At 26.9% G+C, this 22,644-nt stretch overlaps 1 protein-coding gene across 3 annotated transcripts in view; it reads right to left on the bottom strand.

Annotated features, from left to right (window-relative positions):
• Positions 1 to 5,696: 5,696 nt before the first annotated feature.
• Positions 5,697 to 22,644, bottom strand: part of ssp3 (short spindle 3) — a 45,770-nt gene continuing 28,822 nt past the window's right edge. For 2 of the 3 annotated variants that reach the window (XM_086910166.1, XM_012485665.3), the window contains 4 exons: positions 20,430 to 20,853; positions 17,570 to 17,761; positions 12,457 to 12,630; positions 5,697 to 12,208 (listed from right to left, as the gene is read on the bottom strand). In XM_086910166.1, coding sequence (XP_086766292.1) covers positions 12,128 to 12,208; positions 12,457 to 12,630; positions 17,570 to 17,761; positions 20,430 to 20,853 — 871 coding nt within the window. In that variant the 3' untranslated portion in view covers positions 5,697 to 12,127. Of the gene's footprint in view, positions 12,209 to 12,456; positions 12,631 to 17,569; positions 17,762 to 19,607; positions 19,733 to 20,429; positions 20,854 to 22,644 lie in introns of those variants that run through there. The other variant, XM_086910167.1, reaches the window with a different exon arrangement.

The raw sequence follows: 22,644 nt of genomic DNA on the forward strand, positions 1-22,644 counted from the left end.
GGACAGCGAAAGGAATAAACGCGAGGTTGAGGGACGATGGGCCAGGCGAGAGGCAGCGACAAGAGGAGGGGTGGGCGTTCTCACGATTATACGAAGCAACCCTTTGCTGCGTGAACACGCTGCGCCGGTCGTCGCGAGGCGAGGGCATGCGTGCAGCCCTGCTATATCCATTACGCTTATTACAACCCCGACCGCCGCCACTATCCTTTAACCATCCGCTCCCTCGTACCACCCACCCTTTTACGTGGATGAACATCGATCGACACCCGACCTGGAACAGTCCGGCCGCCAGGTAACCAAATTGCCTCCATTCTCGGGAATTTTCTCTCTTCAAGAACGAGCTGTCGCTCGCTTCTTCTTTGTCCTCGATTTTTCTTTCCCACTCCCGCCCATTACAACCACCCCCGCTTTTCAACGTGGACTCCCAACGTACGAACATCGCGAACCGATTACGCGAAATGCTATTCTCCGCTCGATCGATGTTACTTCACCCGATAATTGCTTTTTTGACGCTTGTTCTTGCGGCTTTTTTCCCCTCTTTCTTTCTCTCTTCTTTCTTTCTTTTTTTTTTTTTTTTTTTTAATTGATGCATGTTTTCGATTCTTCATACGAGTTCAAATTAAATATTAATGGAAGCTTTTTCTGATTGAAATTTTTTTCTTTTTTTTGAAATAGAAAGAAAACGAAAGGATTATATATAGGATTATATAGATTGGTGTTTGCATTGGTTATTATTAATGAGAGACAGACGAATTTTATGCATCAATGAACAAAAATATCCTTTAAAACGAAATAACTTTTTTTAAATTTTGTTTATTGGTAGGAATTGTAAAGAAAAAAATAAAGATTACAATTTTTTTTATCTAAAACTGTAAAAAATTTAAAATATGTCTTTTATAAATCGAAAAGGATTATATAAATCTAAATCAATAAATGCAAAAAAAAAAGATATAATAATTTTTAGATCTATTATAGATTATGAAAATCGTCAAAAATTGAGATTTTCATTATTTTTAATTATTTATAACATTAATCGATTCTGACGAAACTTTGTGCATATATATAACTTATTTATGATTCTTTTTGTGTTCAGACAAAAGATATGTATTGAATTCATTATAAATTAAAATGAAAAAATTAAAAATCATAATTTTTATTTTTTTCTTCATACTTTTAATCAATTAATCTTTTTAAAAAATCTCAAAAATATTCAAATTCTCCGGTCCAATTTTAAAATTATTTTGTTTCGAAGGAATATGCGAATTCAATCTTGATTGTATTGATTATTATATATAAATGAATTTAATAATAATAATTTTACGTTGGACAAGACTGTTTCTTCTCCTTACGAATATATATATATATATATATATATATATATATATATATATATATATTAAATATATGTGTTTAGATAATCTCAATTTTTATAATTTAAAAATCATAATTCTTTTCAATCTTCTCTCTCTTTTTTCTTTCGATCTATCATATATATGATTGATAATTTTAACGTTATATCATCTTCAAAAAGATCAATTAAGAGTAACCAAGATAAAAGAAATTTTCCATAAACAAGCTTGCATAAACAATCCCCTTTCTATTCTTCCTATTCTCTTTCAGAAAAGAAGCTTCTTCCTCGGCAGCGACAAAAGTAGCAACGCTACACGTGGTCGTATATAGCTGCGCGCGAAACGCGGCTCCACAATTCACAGGGTAAAAGCGACCACGCTTGATATATTGTACAGTCCCGCTAAGTGGAAGCTGCCACTCTCTTTTTCTCTTACGGCCTCTCTTTTTCCCTTCTTCTTTTCCCCGGAACAGAATATAGAGACACAGAAGTGACGAAGAAGCGGAGGAGAACGCGGCGAGAGGAGGAGGACGACGAAAGGAACCCGCGGGGAGAAGTTCCATGGACGAGCAGCTGTATTAAGTGCGCCTATAGATTACGCCCGGGGAAAAAGTGGAGACCCCGCGCGGCGCGCTAAAACGTTTCGGGAAAAAGATTACCCTATGCACTCCATACGTCATTCGGCCGTGGCTCGTTCGAGTTCGTGCACACGCGTGAGCACGAGTGTGTCTTCGCGCGGCGCCGCGTCGCTTTTCCGACGGCCGGAACGTCGCCATCTTTCGTAAAGCAAAAGTGATCTCTCTCGATATTCGGAGGGCCGAGAATCATAAATCACGTGGAAATTATTTTAAGAAATTCGTATTTAGAAACAATATTTTTTTATATTCCTCGGTCGCGATATTTAAGGCTTTTAATTCTGGTAACTATGTTGGTATCGAAATAACTTGTATGAATTAAAAATAATGTGGAATTATGAAATATATATAGTTATACTTATAATATATATTTCTATTTTTATCGATCGGACTTATCGTATTTGTACTATTTATGAGCCTCGTTTGTACAATGTTTTATTTTCGATGGAGGATCGAGAACTATTATATTTATATTTACTAATACGTCTATATATTTATGAGGCACAAAGTGTGACAAAGTTACTTTTTTCTTCGAAATTATTAACATATTTTTAAATTAAACATAAAGATTAATCGTATAACATAATTTTTTGAGATCCAAAAGATTTCCTTTTTAATTTATAATAAAATATTCATTGTACAAGAAATTATAAATAATTATAAATTATCTATAATAGTTTCAAAGAAAATAACTCGTCACTTTATATATCTTATCCTGTATTATCGTGATTTCCAAAAGAAATCAAAATAGCAAAATGATTTCTTTCTATTAATAATTATCTTTGAAAAACATTAATTAAGGATTGAATTTTAAAAAATAAAAAAGTCAGAATGCCTTTTCATATAAATTTTGAAAGGAAAGATCACGACTATTATAAAAGATTTGATTTGGCTGTTATAAAAGAAGTTTATGAATTTAAAAAAATTGTGAAACATTGTCTTAAAATAATTTTCTAGACCTTTTTTTAAAGTGGAAATTTAAATTCAATTATTTTAACATATTTATATCATAAATAAGCTTTCGAATGTATCGTTTCGATCTCATATTTTTCGAAAGCTGACTTTTCTTTACATTCACATCTCTTCTTTCACGTAGAATTCACATATGCATTCGAGTATCTGTCTGTTACGTATTCGTATATCAATTCATAGGATGATACGATATCGTTGCATGTGTCCGTACAATATTTTGATATACAATGATTACAATGCTTACTCATCTATATTAGCATGTAACAGGTATGCAATAAATGGATACCGAATATTTAGTCTAAAATATTTATCCAATATCTAATTTCGTAGTATTAACCTCCATTTATTGCAAGTGAGCTATTCGTGTAATTCTCTCATATAAACATTTGTTTATATGTTCAATTGTCTCAATTCGAAGAAAGTCGGCAGAATCAAGGATACATGAAATCGAAATCTCACGAAAATCGTTGTCTGAACGCTTCCATAAGTGTATTTACATGTACGATCGATATCTACAAACTCCATTATTCGACACAGGTTATCTAAATACCTTAATATGCGAGCATTCTATTTTGTTATCCAAACACTATCTCTATTTGCATCATATGTATATTTATTGTTAAAATAAATATCTTTCCTTAATACAGAAATGGAAATAAAATTTAATTCGAAATTGACACGTTCACATAGTACATATAATAACGCGGAAACATATATTTAGTACTTGAAACGATCGAAAATATTAATGAAATAAGAAAACGAGTGAATGTTATATTGTGCTAAACAGTATTTGAAAATGTTGAATTGGTAAAAGTATATAATATTGGAAATCATTGGCAAAAGCAGAATAATGAAATGAAAAGTTATATGTAAAGTGCATTTTTTTTAATATAGAAAATTTTTATAAATTTTTGCAATTAAAAAAAACGATTTTTATTAGAAGCTATTTTTTTATCTATTATTATTATCTAAATTTTTTAAATAAACATATTACTTTCTTGTATTTAATCTGTGTTCTATTATCCGATTGGTCTCGTATCTCTATAATTCAGAAAATGAAGATTCTATCGTATTATATGTGAATTTATGAATGTATCAATTTATGAAGCACAACGTGAAAAAAGGCTCGATCTCAAATAAGATCTGTGAATTCTTTTAGCCTAATTTTGGCCGAACAATAACTTGGTATTACATTTCGACAGATCGATCAGACCTGAATGATATACCCATCCGAAAAACCGGATACGTTTTCATGACACGTTGTATTTTATTTATGTTTATTTGGACAGTAAATTTAAACCACACGCAATATTATTAGTCAGCATTTTTGGGAAATGGCAAGTCGTGGGAAATTTGTGAAATTGCACATGAATGACGATTTTAAACTTGTAGGGAAAGTGGTTATTATTACGATTGGGTAAAGTGCTGGGAAAGAAAGATCGTTTAAATTTTAAACGTAACATTAAAGGGTGAACGTAAAAGGTGAAATTATTTGTTAAAAATACCAATATAATACATTATTATTGTTATTAAAATATAAGATGAATTTTTTTTAAAGTTTTTTAAGTAAATATTTGATAAGTTAATTTAATAAATTATTGATTTAATTAAATAAATAAATATTAATTTAATAACTTAGATAAATTTTCTTTTTTCGATAAAAAATTATAATAATCTCTTTTTATTATTTCTATCCTACCCATGTATTATATAAATAGAATTAGAGAAAATTGTTAAAAAATATCATTTCTGTAGCCTTAAAAAAAATCTTATTTTTGAAGGAAAAAAGAATAATTATTTACAAAAAGATATCACATTCTCTGAGTTTAATGATCTTTTAATACGTTATCAAGATCATCATCTTGAATAAATTGAATATTAAGATTTTATTTGGCAACCATTGTTCATTAAAAAGTTATTGACTAAAAACTGACATTATTTCTTCGAAATAATTTAGATTAGATTAGATCAAGTTTATTGTAACATTCAATTGGTGCCACGACTAATCGCATGGCAACTAGATTAAAAAAACTACCTAATGCGAATCAGCTAATAATTAAATGAGTTTTTTATTTTATATTTCGAAATGAAATTAAACTTGGAATTAATGCACATGTCAAACAAAAATTTATTAATTTTTATTTTCATAGTTTATATTAGGTTACTTGATTTGTTTAAGTTAATAACTTTTTATATTATAAAATATATTTGTATTATTTTTATATTAAAAAATCATTGAAATCAGAAAATGATATTTTTTTTTTTAAATATTTAAGAAGATTGAAAATATATATATAGATGCAAGGATACTTAAAAATATAAACCATAAAGTTTTTTTCTCGAAATTTATTATAGTTTTAGTTCTCTACTTCTAGCGAAACGTACAAAGCGTATGTTCGATTTTCATTTCTTCGATCGATCAGCGAACTAATCTCGTTGAAGTGAACGAGGTGAACAGCTACGAAATCGCAGAGAATCGATCGCAAAACTTTCGAACACGTGCGCCGGGCAAATACACACCGTTGTGCTGTTGTATAGTATATATTTCATACATTGTTACGCGAAGCCTGTTCGAGACTTCTTTTTCAGTTCGTGCGCCGAAGCATTAGATTTACAGAATTCGAAAAATTGTTTATAAGAAAGAGCATTACAATCGAGCTAAATTATTTCTAAAAAATAAATGGATCACGATTACTTTGATTAGAATAATTTTTTTCTTAAACATTAGTTTATAGCGATGATAAAATAATGTTTGTTTTATTTTCGCTTTTTTTTTTTTTTAGATTTTTTTCCTTTTCGTCATTTCACTTGTTGGGGCGACAAATGTCATTTCAACGCAGGGATCACGACGAATAAACATGGTGTTTAAGAGTGAAAATAGTAAATATTTCTTTATTTTTAATTTCTGCTAATAATACTATAGTAAACATAATAGAATAACGTGACAGACAACAGAATGAAGGGATAATAAAAATGGAAATTAGACTAAATTATCACAGAATATGATGTGGCAAAATGTATTCGTACTGTAAAAAATTTAATTTCTCTTTGAGATATTATTTATATCTTTACCTTAATAATTTACCATACTATTTATTTATTATCTGTTTTATATCTAATAAGCCTATAAATTGCAAATAAATCTAACAAGACAAGTTATTCAAATAACCAATTAATTTAAAAAAAAAAAATAATAAAAAGTACTGCAGTAATAAATAACTGAAATATCATTTGCAAAAATGTATTAAAATCTGCTATGAGCAACTTCGAAAATATATAATATATAATAATATTTTTTTTTCTTTCTTTATTTTTTAGATATTTCTAAATATATATAGATTCTTTTTAGATGCATATAAATGAAATAAGTGGAATATCAATTTCAATAATAAATGTTAATGATTTTTTATTTATCTTATCTGAAATTCGCATTTGGAAATAATATACTTATGAAAATATATGAATGCATATGTAGATGACAAATATATTTCCTTATTTATTATACATTTTCATTTCACACATATATAAATACTTATATATATTCAAAAAAATGATTAATACTTATAGTTGGAAAGTTATTTTTTGATTTGATCTATTTTATTCATATACGTTTAGAAAAATCCAAAAAATAAATAGAAAGAAATGAAAAAATATTATTATATTTATTTTTGAAATTATTTACGTACTTCGATAGCAAAAAAAACTTGTTTCATCAACTAATATCAAATTTTAGAAAAACAAATGATATTTTAGTTATTAGAAAATAGAATAGTAGAATTTCCAACTAGAATTATTTTTTAGAAAAACTAATCATTCAAATAATTTTGTAAGAATAAATTTTTACTATTCTCAGTCAGAAACATTTTCATTCGCTTCTGGAATATACGGAGACCAACAAGTGTTCTTATTTCTAATGTTTCAAGCTTGTACAATTTATTGCAAGATTATTTATTATTTCTATATCATATAAAACCTTTGTCGTTCTTTTTTTTTTTTTTAATATTTAACGTTATACAATACTAAATTATCACTTCTAACAATTTATAATATAGTTTTGTTTAAAATGATCAAACTAAACAATACTCATAGATTCATTTTACAACTTATTTAAATTAATTGCACCAGGTTTATATAACAAAATGAATTGCAATGATTTTATTTAAAATTAAAAAATAAAACTGATTTTCGGTTTTTCAATCGACGTAATAATTCATAACAAAAATTATAACTAAAAAAATCTGTAATATTATTTATATATTTTTTAAAGATGATTTTCATTTTTAGCTTGGTCGTCGAACGACAAAACTTTTATGGAAAAATTACGCTATAGTATTAACCTAAACGATTCTTGATCGACTCTTTTTATAATACGTTGTTAAATAATTCACTAAATATATGTATACACTGTATATAATACTTGAATATTAATTGCATTGGCAGGACATTGCACGAGTGCGTTCGCTGCAACCACGAAAACACGTACTTTTCTAACTATTTATGTATTCATCCTTCTTTCAATTATGTATAATATTACATTGCATTATGATAAATATAATGTAAAAATAAATACATATTAGGAGAATATTTATTTTTTTCTAATGTCAATAATTATTTTATCAACAAATTCAGCGTTACAATTTTTGTAAATAACTATCTCTTTGAAATTTACGTCCTATACATATTCTATACATATTATAAGAAAATTTGTTTATTTCTTCTAAGTAAATTACAACGTAAATTAATAATTTCCAACAAAATATTTTTATCAATCTTAAATTTTTTTTATGAATAATGATTTTTCATACAAATTTTAATTTTAATTATTTTTAATTGTTAAAAAAAATATAACACACGTTATAATATTAATAATTATTATCTATTTAATAAAGTAACAATATAATAAAAGAAATAAATATAATATATGATATGTTAAATGTATTATAACAAAATAATTATGATTAGAAATAAATATTATTTATTAAAAAAAAAAAACAAATTAGATTCAAATAAAATCGAAAAAAAGTATATATAAATTTATAAATGAAGATAAATAAAAATAGAAGAAAATTGTAGCGCTGAATATGATATTGATAAATATGAATTAAAATTATCTTCTTAATAAACTTAATGAGTTTTTATTAATCCATTTTGATTAAATGTTTGCATACCATGCATTATGCTTGGTTCTTTTGCAAAATAAAAAAATATAATTATAACTAAATAATGATGCAAGAAAATATTTTTTCCTGAATATTTTTCTTTGTTAAAAATTTGGTATGAATTCTTTACATCGATGATTTTCAATTATATTAATTCATTATATTCGCATGAATATTCATCTATATGCGTACAATTTTTCTGATAATCACCAGTTAGAAATTGAGAATCATCGTCACATATATTCATCATGTAATAAACGAAAAATTCGATTCGAACAAAATGAGTCAGAAGGACGTGCAAGAAAGACGTTAAGAAATATAGAAATTTTTGCATTTCTATACTATAAAATGTGTTAAATGTAGAAAATTAAATGAAAAAAATCAAAATTAAATGAACCTAATAATAAAATAAATATTCTCTTTGTTTTCTTCTTGTATCACGTTTTTTTCCTTTTTCTCTTTTTTAATAATATCATTGACAATTTTCGTATTTGCCGCTTTTTACACGACAAAAAAAAAAAAAAGAAAAATTTCGACACGGTTCACGTGGTTTTACATACGCACAAAAATACAGTTATTCTAATTCTAAACAATCGCAACTCGATTATTATACGACGGCTAAAAATGTTTGAAAGGCCCGTTCAAAAGACACGTTCATTTGCACGTATTATTGGCACGCGTGGAAACGACAGAAACAAATACATACATACATATTATGTATTAAATGTACAAATATAATTATGATCGTTTTTAGTTAATTAAAGATATAAAGCTTACGAATCGCCGATTGGACTAGATTCAAAAAAGAACAAGTCCGTTTTAATCTTGTTTTCAAGTTTTTTTTTTCTTTTTTTTTCTTTTTTTTTTTTTTTTTCCTTTACTATTTTTCTACCGGCGTATTCGTAATATTTGAATAAAAATGCACAAGTAGCTATAATTGAAAATAAAAATACATTTTTAACGTTTACGTTAAAACGTTTCTTTTAAGTATACGTATTACAAATTATTTTAGTCATAGTCACAAGTAATCACATGTAATAGTCACAAGAGATTGATGAAATCCAAAATTTTTATTTTTTAAATTAATATAAAAGTGTTTATATTTATTATTTAATTATCAATATTACTTTTCTAGAGAAATATTTTATGAAAAGTTTGCTATAGTTAGTCCTCTTGTTATATTAGTCTAATTATTATATTTAAAGTATTCGTTCAATTTAGAAATTATAATTTCAAATATAGATAGTTGTGAATTTTCAAAATTAACATCATTCCTTAAGTAATCAATTATGTCTCAGAAAAGAAATTTTACTATCAATAAATTCAATTTTTTTAATATAATAAAATTTTCTTATCGAATACATTTATTAAGTAAAACAGACTTGTTAAGTTTTGTATCTTCGACAAATAGTGAATGGTCATACATTGAAATAGTGATACAAGTCTGTTTAACAGATAATTCTAAGTTTGCAATTGTACAATTAATGTCAATTACATTTACCTATTAAATAATAATGGTAATATCAACGATGAAATTTGAAGCATGCATGAAAATTGTTTTTTTTTTTTTTTACGTGCGTCCATCACGAAATTAAATGAGAACCGAAGAGTTTTTCTACAGAAATAAATTAACTTTTTTATTATCATTATCTAATACTAAAATTATTTCTTTTAAATTCTTTCTGAACAATTTCCATTCATAAAATATCGTAGGAAATTAAAAATCAATTTTTTAAATAAAAAAAATTCATTAATAAGTTCTAGATATAAATTTCCAAAACAATTTTACATTTTTTTTTATTTTTTTCTTTCTTTCTTTCATAAATCTTTAAGAAAATTATCATTGTAGAAAATTAAATCGATATCTTTGTATTAAAAGAAAATTTTAATCACTGCTTCTTATTGTAATTCACAATTATCAATATATGTTTATAATGCTTATCACTTTGCAAAAATTACTTTATTTTCTATAAAAATAGAGAAGTTTTAAAAAAAAATTTATAAATAAATAAAGAGTTTTATTATAAACTCATAATATATTTTTAGTTATAGAATTCTATTACAATAATTTATATCGTTTTATTTTCTCTTTTAGTTTTTTTAAAATTCTTTTCTAAAATAAATATAATTTTTACGAACGATTAAATATTATTTTTGATAATTTATAAATTAAATAAATTTTGTGAAAAAAATTCTTTCAAATGTTTGTAAGCATAAAGGTTTTAAGCTATTGTGAAACAATTAATATTTTTGTACTTTTTTTTTCATATAATTTATAATAGAGAAAAAAAAAATTAATTTTTTAATATTCTTTTGTACAATTTGAGCAAATGCATGTATATGAAAAATTCGATTTTTTTAATATTATAATATTATAATTTATTTGGTAAATTACAGATATTCTAAGATTTTACTTTTTTATTTCAAGCTTAAAACTTTTACAGAATATGTATATATAGTTGATATAACTAGTACTATTATACCATAATTCTTTTTTAGCAATTGTTAATATAATTAGTACTATTATCTATCAACTGTATGATAAATATCGACTTTTAAATATGTATATATATATATAAATATAAATATTATTTAAATTTTATCGTCTTGCAGTTTAGAGATACTTGATGTCAAGAAACAATCGAAATAAATATCTCAGGATTAAATACTAAAAACTTGTAGAAAGAAAAAAAATAATAAGAATCAATATTTATTATTGTTATTATCAAGTAATATAATATGAAATCATATTGAGAAAGAAAAATGATTAAGAAATTAAACAAAAAGCTGTATAAAATATTATTTTATTTGTAAATGATGTTCCTAAAACCAATTCTAAGACTAGAAAGAGTCACTTTTGAAGTCGACTAGAAAAAAGAATCATCTCAAAGTGTTTTTTTTATCACAAAAAATGAGAAAGCCAATCCGCGAAACTATTTGCTTATCTTATTTACAGATCTAGAACTCGTAATAAATTATCATAGAGAAAAATATCATATCTGTTTTGCGAATAGAAAAATATTTTCATTAATATTCTTATATATTATTTAGTTTCATACAAGATGGAACAATTTGTCAAAATACTGCTAAAATTGTCGATAATTCTTTAAAATAAATTTCAATGGCAGAAGATAATTTGTCATAATAATATGAAAGAAAGATTATTTTTAACATATTTCAAATATAATTTATGTTTCGTATTATATTATGAAGTAATTTTACGTACAGTACGTCACAGTACGAAGAAACATTTAGAAATAATTTGAATGCATGCGACATATTAACATGTATCTCGATAATCAAAATATTTACGTATTCCAATAATTCTCAAATATAGTCAAATGTGAATAATAATATTAAAATTCTTAATTTATATCTAATTGAAGAAACATTGACGTCTGTTTCTTTCGAGTGACAATATTAATAATAAAAAATATGGTCAATTAAAAAAAGAATTAAATTTTCATTTTTTTTAATATAAAGATATTTTTTGCGATGTAAAAGAAAATTTATAAATCGACAATCATTAGCACCATTATTAAGTTCCGATACAAGATTGTAATAGCCATTAAAGATTCAACATATGAGCTGCGTTTCGAATGAAAGAAGATGCATTCGAACTAACTTTCTCTGCAATTATCACTTTCTGCAAAAAACTCTTCGATTGATCGATTATTAAATATAATTAATAATCGTAGTATAAAATTTAGCTCTCGTTTTCAGTTTTTTCGCCAATCTGATTTAATTTTTCGGAATTATCTTCCATACATAATGGAAGTTAATTCAATATACACAATATATCGGTGTCGAGTACCAGCCTCGACACACGTGAAACAGCTTTTCAACGATGGACGTACCTAACAACAATTTTCGTCCAATTGTTACTCGAACCTTTTGTTTCGAACGGAACAAAAATAATGGTTCTGCGGTTAATTACGTCCATAAAATTCATCGTGTATAATGAAAAAACTTAAAGAAACATAAGCGCAGTAATCGAATCCTAATTGGAACAGTTATGGACCAGCCGAGTCCTTCAGCAAACGAACTAACGTATTCAGCTTACCGTCATCTGAATTTCTGTATTCCTCCAGTAGCTGTGAAATAGATTTTCTTTTTATATTTTCTTTTTTATTTTTATATTTCTCATTTTCCAAACATTAGCAATTGAATATATCAAATTAGTCAAGATTATAATTTTTGCTCAACAATAATATCTAATGAAATAAAAAAAATAAATAAAATAATAAAAATATAGATAATAAAGATATTTATATAGCTATTTTTAATTTGAAAAAAAAACAATAAAAAAATAGAAAATTATTTTGTAAAATGATGGACTTACCTGATAAGATAATTCGCAAGAAAGAATAGCTGTAGCCTCTGGATTTTGGTGCGTAGCTGCCAAAAGCGTTGGAAAAATGTACGATGTTAATCCCGGAGCTCCGTAAAATGGAAATGGAAGAGTGCACAATTGTTGAAGTACGCTTGGACCAGCCCCAGCCGATTGAAGTATCAACTGAAATCATATTTTAATAAAGCATTTTTATATTTAACTTTTACCAATTTTTCACGAAAAAATAAATTTTATTTTATATACCAAAACGAATTATATATATTTAATTCTTGTCAACAATATTAAAAAATTGAATAATGGATATTTGACAACCAACGTTAGATTATTCAAATAAATTTTAAAATTTTTAAAAATTGTCAGTTTCTAAAATCATTTTTTATAAATAAATCATAACAAGAAAACTGAAAAAAAGAAATTGATTCTAAATTGATTATCTCCAACGTGGAATTTTTAATAAAAGAAATGTTTATTGAAAGATTTGTTTTCTATGCAAAATACCCATATGAAGAAACTAGAAAATAAGTCGTTAAGAAACAAAAATGTTAATTAAAACAACTTAAGCGAATACCGAGCTCATTAATTCGTTTAAATATCGTGAGAAACGATACATCTATAATCCAGGTGTCGGAAACAAGCAAGTTCGAGAAACAAGAAAATGTGCAGTACATCTGCGGTTCAACAAGTGTCAACATGCACCATCAAGTTTCTGCACCTGTGGAAAGGTTTCATGCAGGAAATACCCACATTACAGAAATTTTTATTTTCTCATCTATTACCCTCATTGCAATGCTTTAACGATTCTTCAAATATGCATTTTAATTAGATAAATTCAGTTAATCAAGAATCGTTCGAGACTTTTATTATAAAAACGTTATTATTTTAAAATGTTTAAAAGAAATTAAATAAATATATCTGTATTTCAAAGCCAGAGTTTACAAATTTCTTTTTAATAATGAAATTCATATTTATTGTCTAAAATTTTCTCAATAATTACGAAAAAATATTAAATTCTATTTTAATTTTAAAACATATTTATATTAACTTAAGATTTTTATTTTATATTATAAAAAAATAAAACACGCTGATATTGATAAATTTTTCTTAGTGTATTATTTTAGTATATTATTTTAAGATCATTTTTAACGTAGCATTATATAAAATTACTTATAACATTTACGATTACCATGTATTTTCATCATATTTGCTTCTCGTTTAATTATATTCATAGTTTTTTTCAATATTTTTTTTTTTTTTCAATAAATTGAAAATTAAATTTCCAAAGTTATTTTAAATCACTGTTACTAAAATATAATTCCTCTTATAGCTATCGACGGCGCATTTTTACCTGATATTTTAGACAACTAAAAATAGAGAAAGATTTTCCAAGTGGAACAATTAGGCTGATGATAGACAAAAGCTGTCGCGACGAAACGACCGAAGAGCGTTTTGTATTGGATCTAATCTTTCCTGTCCATTCCTTTTCTATATCTTTCAACATAGATTGAATACCTCAGTGATTAGGGAGGATTCGATATCTCAAAAAATGGTATCCAATGGTCGCGCGGAAAAAAAAAGGACGTCGCGACGTTCTGAAAGGCGCCAGACCGTCAGATATTTTCACATACAGCCTGTTTTGTGACTGGAAATATCTCGATGAATACGAGAGAAAACCGTTTACCGTTAATCTTTCATACCTTTTTTCCCGTACAATTTTTATTATCTTGGTATTCTTAAAAATGTTTCAATTAATTTATCATTGTTTTAAATATTAAGACATAATAAATAATTGAAGCTTGGATTGGATGCAAGAAGCAATTTCATTTTTTGTTGAAATTGAGATTTTATTATGTGTTTAAGAAAAAAAAAGTTCACATTACTGTTCAAGACTATGATGTATTTTTAATAATTTTCTTTTATAATTTCTTTTCGTATGGAAATGGAATTATCTGAATATATTTATTATAATTTTGATAGAAAGAAACGAAATTTCAAAATACTTATCATATACTATTATAAGTGATATTATAAAAACGTATCAAAATAATCAACAAAAAATGAAGATATAATTAAATAATATTAATTACAGCAATAAACATAAACTTTCATGCTTTTTTAAAATATTTCTATAATTATCATTGGAATTATTAATTATATTCATATTTATAATATTCAAAATCATTTTATATATATATATTTTTTTAAATAAAACCATAAAAAACATTAAATTAATAAAATTTAATGCAAAAACCAAGTGATTCCAAAATTTATTTATTGTTATATAAATACAAAAAATTTTGTTATAAAATAGAATGCATTTATTTATATATGCATTAGAGATTAATAAGAAAAAATATTTTATATCATTTTTCAATTTTTCAAATAATTTCTTTAATTGTAAAATTAGTAAAAATAGAGCTGTTTAATTCTTGCATTTAACCCTTCGATTCAATTGTTAATATAAAATATGAATTAACACGATAATACGATAAGCTCCGATTACCTGTTGATATTCAGCTATATACTTTACTACCTTAAATTCATAAATATTTGAATAATTATAGATATTCAAATAATTTATCGAACAGTCTTGAAATTATATGTGTTTATCCTATATTCACGATATATCTTGGTAATAATACTGACACTGAAACATATGGAAATAAATTACACCGGCAGCAAGAATATTCGGAGGAATTCAAAGAAGATGATCGAATGAGGTATCAAGAATAAACGATAATCTCATGAATGAAAAAAGTAAAAACATGATATCGATAATCGTCAATGAATTCTATTTCTCGAAATAGATATTTTTAATTTTCAGAACACTTTATTGCACGATATTATCCACGATTATCTATGTATTTAACAATTATATCACAAAACAAATTAAATTTATAGAAAAAAAAAAAAAAAAAAAGATATTCAAGAATTCGACGAAAAGACCATCTTGAATTCGAAATAACATGAAAATAGGATTAGATTAATCGAAAGTCGAAAAAAGGACGAGCATAATGTTAACTTAGAATTCCATTCAAGAAACATCCCGTTCAAACTAACTACAAGGTGTTCATTTAAATATCCTATTAAATATTCATGACCATCTTCAATTCTCTATTCAATTCTCTAAAAATGGTACAAAATTCTTTCAATTAATAATATAAATTTTCATATTATTCCGAACAACTGCGAAAATGAAAAAAACACATTTTATAATATATACCTTAAATAAACGAGCCCTGTAAATCCATCCCTCTATCACTAAATCTCAGCGTACCGCGAGGGAAATATCGATCGGTGGCACGCTGAAAATTTATCTGAAACGATCGAGCGATGCTTGGAACGAGGATCGAAATTGAAACTGAACCAGAGCACCTGACATCATCCATCACGGAACGGGCGATTGGGTCACCCGGTATATTCGCGTGAAATGCGGTCCGCAACATGCAGCGAAGAAGGAAGAAGCTGTTAGACACAACACACTCAGCGGACCTCCCATCAATATACGGCCGAATGTAGTTAAGATATATTTACTCGGTTCCATTCCATACGTCAGCCTCGTGCAGGCGCACGATGCGCTTGCACCGCGCTGGCGAGGAGGGTGCATCAATCCACTGCGTGCATCGGGATGTGTAGCGTTGAGTGCACCGACGACGTTGCGCATTCGTCTTTCGCCGCCTTTTTTAAGGAGGTCCGCTTTGCTTGCTTGCTTGCTTTTGCTTAACGAAAGTGCATCCGATATGGGACGAGGAAACTGGCGGAAAAACGCTTTTAACCTTTAACTACCGGCTGGTAAATTGCGAAGGGACCATTGGGAGGAACGACATTACGCGATTTATGAGTGTTACGTTTGACTTTCTTTTTCTTACAGATCTATCAAAATCGAGGTTGTAACACGATTGGTAATTTTTTTCTTTCTTTACTTTTATTTCAAATTGGATATCGATATTATTAATTTTCAAATTTATTTTATGTATATAAGGATCGAATAGAATGGTTTGTCGAATAGAAATTATAGCTAGTTTAAAGAGCTAGATTAATGGAGGATAAACAGCTCGAATAAATCGTGGAAAACGAAGAAATAATTAGAAATGCATTTTTTATAGAAATTTCTACCTTTTATAACTTCATTTTGAATATAATTAAATCTCTGTCTTTATATATATAGTTATAATGACTATTTAACAACTATCAATCTCAAAATGATAGAGAGAAATTTAATGAATGAAAAATAAAAATTAAATTAAAAAACTATAGAAAGGATATGAAATAAGTGTAAAGGTGCGAATATATTGTAATTTTTCGAAAATAATCATTCTCAATGAGTGTCTTGATAGGAATTCTAGAGAGTTTTATTCTAAAATATATTTGTATTCTTAGTAAACTGAAGATATCAGATAATCAAGATGTTGGATAATCGAGACTTTGATTAATCGCAAATTAATTGAGATTCCATTATATTTCTTATTAAAATATAAAATTTTATAATGTATATTATAAAAACTTGTATCTTGTCACATTACATTAAAAATTTAGTGATAATTTATTCATAATATTTCGTCCGCACTTTAATTCCAAAGACAATTCTGAATTAATTTTCAAAAATTACTATTTTTTAAAACTATCGATAATTGCGGAAACAAAGTTCAATTCATCATTAATCTTCGAAGTATTCAGATTGGAGATATATATTATTAACATATATATATATATATCTTTCCATAATTTCTTCCACATTAAATACAGATTAACATTTCATTCAACATATTTCATGGAACATATAAATAAAGAATCTATTTTCATTCTAAAATTACTATTCAAATCAATTTTTAAAAAACTACTCCTTATTCTAAGGATTTGATTATAAAGATTCTAATATTGCAATTTTATATTTATAAAGATAAAAATATATCTTGAATATATAATTACGAATAATTATATATTTAGAAATATTTACACGAATAAGAAATTTGATTTGACACATGGAAAAAAAACTTCTCTTCTTTTATCAGAAATAGGTTTCTACTAAACATAATTTAAAATATTTTTTTTTAAATTTGAGAAAATATTCTTAGTTCATATTGTTCATGAAACATGCGCTCACCTGATTTTCCGGGTTGTTAACTGCAAAATATCCTAGAACCTGGAATAGTTCTGACAGAATGTAAGTACTACTAGTGTTCTGCGCTGATCCAATTTCCAGCTTGTGCGATATTGGATCTCGTGATAATCGAGTTATCACATGACTAGCTATCAGTCGCCATTGCAAGCTGGTACCTTCTGCTCCTAAGAGATTCTGAAATCAAAAAGTTAAGATGAAATTCAAGTATAAATACCCAATTTAGATATTTCGGTAGATATTTCAAATTAATTATTTCTTTTTGAAACATCTCATTAAGTTATCATATTTTATTTTCATTAGGAATTATGCAGTATCAATCGCACTAAGACTCCTTGTTATATTTTGAACCAATTAGTAAAAGTAAAATTGGAGGGATGTTTTAAAAGGATATTTAAAAATTTAATAGGAGGGAAATTATTTTTATTAAACTATAATAATAAGAATTGATAATTCCTAAAAAAAAATAAAGAAATTCTAATTCGTAGAAAGTGAAAAATTGTTGTTAATACCGATCAGAGATTCAGTTAGTAAATATTAATTTTCATATCAAATCTGAATGAATATTTAATAAAAAGACATAAAAATAAGAGATTTTTAATTAAATGTTATAATTATAAATATATCAAATAAAATAATTAATATTTCCTTGATTTGTATATCCAATTTATTTTTTATATAAAACTTAGTAAAATGATTATTTTCAGCATAAACAAATAATTTCAAATATCATTTATTTTTCATTGCTAAACAGAAATGCTATCTATTCTCTTCTCGTGATTTTTATCGAGCAATGACATAATTTTATAAATAATAAACAAACAATCGAGTTAATACAACGCCAACTTGATTATCAAAAAAGGTGTCATTGACAAAAAATAATCTTTTGACAAGTATTACTATTGAGTGCAACCGTAACAGCGAAACGTGGCTCACTTAATAGCTCACTTAATATAATCATTTTAAAGATCTGTCATAAATGAAAACTTATTTGATACCTAAAATTTTAATGGATTATAAAATTTAAAAATAGAAAATTTTGAAATATGATCATACTTTTTAAAAAATTTTTAATTTCCAATTTTTACAATAAAATTCGCAAAAGAAACATTTATTTATATTTTTCAATATTAAAAAATTAATTATTCGAAATAAAAAATTATATTTAGATATCTTATTATCTCTCTTATATTAAAAAGACAAATTGATCTTATAAATATTTTCAGAGATAAAAATTCTTAAGTACAGACTAAAATCATAGAAAATTTAAGATTTAAGATTCAAAGCCCTAAAGTATTTTTTAAAAAAATTTGAATTTGATAAGATGATGATTTTCTTTTGCTAATTATACATTATGTAATTTTAATTATTATCGTAAATATTTATCGTATTTTAATTAAAGAAAAATCCCTCATATTCAAGTCAAAAAGATTTGATGTAGAATGTAAACTTTTGATATATCAAGAGTTAATATATACCTCAAAAAATTGAAAATTAAGTAAGATCTTGAAGTATTATATTACATAAATATTATTCAGAGAAAAGACTAAATGCTTAAGAAGACCCATCTCCTTTTGATATATTCTATCAAAATCAATCTTCTATGTGATCTTCAGAAGACTTTTTTAGTTATTTCTTAAAAAATTATTATCAAAAAATAATTGAGACTTAAACATACGTTTAATTTTACATATTTTATTTTTAATGTTTGAAATAACTTAATTTGAATTGATTTCTATTAGATTATAATTCTGATTTCAATACACATGAAACATAAAAAAACATAAAATATTCATAATTTAATAGACATTATAGTATGAAAAAATGAAACAAGTCTGTTTAAACATTTTTCCAATTTGTTCATAAAATTTGATTTTTCATAAACATTCTTTTATTATTAACAATACATTTCAAAGTTATTATCATCTATATCGTGTTCTCTGTTCCCAATAATTACTATACTTCTATTTACTTTATAACTCTTATATGAATTAAATTACATAATTAAAAGAATAATATTTCGACGCAAAAATTCGGAAATATGATGATAACTCATAAACTGTCACCTCTCGATTCAACGATCCGAATCTCTTTGAGGAACAAGAGACAGATTCCCATAGAGATTAGAGAACAGCCAGACATCGTTGTCTGAAAGTCAAAGAGAATAGATAATAAACGTTGGTTTTTCGGCAAACGCTGCCTGTATGGACCGCAAGGATAATCGAGACGGTGCCCCATGAGACTCAGCAGGCTCTCCTATGGGACACAGGATAGCCCTTATGGTTTTTGTGGATGGGGGCGCGAGCTTTCGATTCAATTCGTGGTTTGATCATTGCAGACTTCACGGGAGGGCTTTCTATCTTGACAGACAAACCCCTCTGATACACGATATATCTCTATTGCACTTTTTACGGTACTCAATCTAATAAAGAGGATCTATCGATGTTTGGGAAGGAAGAATCAAGCTTTGTTTTTCTAGGTGAAATTTTGTTTTTTTTTTTTGAAATGTGGAATATGGACAATGGAAAAATTATTAATATGTATTAAAAAAAATTTTGATTTTTAGCCAGAGATAAAAATAGCCACGATTTTAATTATTATATAAGAGAAATTTTCGTTTTTTCTCCTACTGCATCAAATGATGATTTTATTAATTCGATTTTATTAACTCGAATATCATTATGAACACGGATCAAATTAAACTTTTTTAATTTTTTAGAACTTCTTAATTTTTAGAACTTTTTCTTTTTTTCCTTTTTATAAGAAAAGAAAAATTTTGTAGACAATAACCTTCACATTTTAAATAAAATTTATATTAATTATTAGAAATTATATCTAATCTTACCTGTAATTTTTGAATATTTAATCCGGCGATCGATTTAAGTAGCCTAAGACTGCGAACGATCAGAATCCTCGTAGACTGTGACACCGTAGTCTGATTAGGAGTAGGAGAGGATCCCTTCTGATTTTGCGGCGTGAGTGCAACTGCCGCGTAGAGTGCACCAATCGCACCCGCAGCTTCAGTCGAGGACAACGTTGAGAGAAGGTGCGACTCAATGTTGGTCTGTTCAACGTTGTTATTACTCTCATTAATAATTCCTGTCTCTTGATCCGTTGACTTCTTTAAGTGACAGCACACACGGAAAAGCAAATCGTATGAGGACAATAAAACTGGGGATTCGTGGTCCTGCTCCACAAAAAAGTCGGTCTCGATCAAAGCTCGACTATGACAAGATACTCGATCTATTAATCCACCTGCTACCAAATATCTGAAATACAAATGATATAACAATTATTAAAATTAATTAAGAAGAAAGTAAAATTGTTTATTTGCTGATATTATATTTACAATTTTCTATAATATGTGTACGAATGATATTTTAATAGATGTTATCTTTGTGTTCTTTTTGTTTCTATATATTTTAACAAAAAAAAAATTATTTAAAAGTAATATTTATACAATATTTTCGAAAATTATACAAAAAAAGTACTATCTTCTAATTTTGATGATTTTTAAATATATTATTAAAATCATTATTATGAATAATGGTATAAAGATTTTATATAGTGATTGTCGTTCATTAAAAATTTTTCTTAAATAGAAATAGTTTAGGTTAGTTAGATTTAATTTTAATCAGATTTATTGCAGATAATTATAATTGTTGGCCGCTTTATAGTAATTGGAAAAACTAGTCCAAATCTAATACAAAGTTCAACTAAACGAAACTTTATTTAATTTTATTTAAAACTTTTATTTAATTTTGAGTTTAGATTAGACTAAGTTAGATTAATAATACTCTTAACAAAAATTAAGAATTAGTAAAATCTTTACAACACTTTTCAGTATACATTTACAGTGATACATACTTGATAACATAGATATTAAAAAATGTTATACTTCATGTATTCAGAAAATACATTTTAAAAATCACTGTGGTTGATAATAATTCTTATAAATAATTATCATATTTTTTAGAATAAAATCAAAATCCAAAAATTTTAGTTAATTCCTTTTATGATTCGAAACATACAGCATAAATAAATTCTTGAGAAAAATCGGCTCATCTCTCTCAAATCTTCAAAATATCACATCCAACTGTCATTCCTTTTTCGTCAGCGTGCTCGAATTCCCTGGCAGCATGCATCGACACCGAAGTAACGCCAACGTCAATCGTTCGTTAATTCCGGCTGTCTCGATTCAACAAAGACCTGTCCTGGTCAGCGTGCAACGTAACAAACTATACTGTGTTTCTCGTTGGCGGTGGCAAAGCGTGCATATGGGGTACCGATAGATCTGGCGTCATAAAACGATGCGGGGGGATGTAACACGGGCACAAAGATCAGAGAGATAGAAAGAGAAAGAGAGAGAGAAGGAAAAGAAGAAAAAAAAAACAATGTATTGCTTACAGGACAGCATGTGCGACGGCGTAACACGAGAGGATTATAACATCAGTGGGTAATTCTGCACGGCGCACAGGCCGTCAGAAGAGGGAACAAGCGTCGGCGCATGCGATGCTCATTCTATCGGGTTGTTGTATATGTTTTTCTTTTCTCCTACGGCACCCATCCGCCCTTCCTTTCACTCGTGACCCCCCAGCGACAGGGTTGTCGAGGGTGCGCGGCTGTCAGTGCGTATTATCGCCGCCCCCTTTCCATCGAAACACCGACACGGCCGAATTGCGCTCGCCCGACGCCGATGAGTATTGGAATATGAAGTAGTCCGGTCGAGGGCCAACTGTCTCCTCTAATCATAACTAGCTGGAAGCTAATCCGTCGATACTGAACTCGACACGCACACACCCGCGGACTCTCGTTGCACGGAGACTTTTCGATAGAAAAAGGCAACCCTTACTTAGGACTTGATAATAAAGCACGGTCCCATACGTAGTCACCCGATGGATATGTCACTTGGTCGAGTTGTAAGGGGGTTAGGCGAGCTATTAATTACAAGCGATTGAAGGTGCGTCTGTTTAAAGTGATGCTCAATGAGGCGATTAACGAGCAAGAGGAGAGAGATGTGCTACAAGAGTCCAGAAAGTAAAGTTCAGTCAACGAGAAAA

This window comes from Apis florea, unplaced genomic scaffold (assembly GCF_048593485.1).
Source record: "Apis florea isolate Af1SG1 unplaced genomic scaffold, ASM4859348v1 contig_3170_pilon, whole genome shotgun sequence".
Lineage (NCBI taxonomy): Eukaryota > Metazoa > Arthropoda > Insecta > Hymenoptera > Apidae > Apis > Apis florea.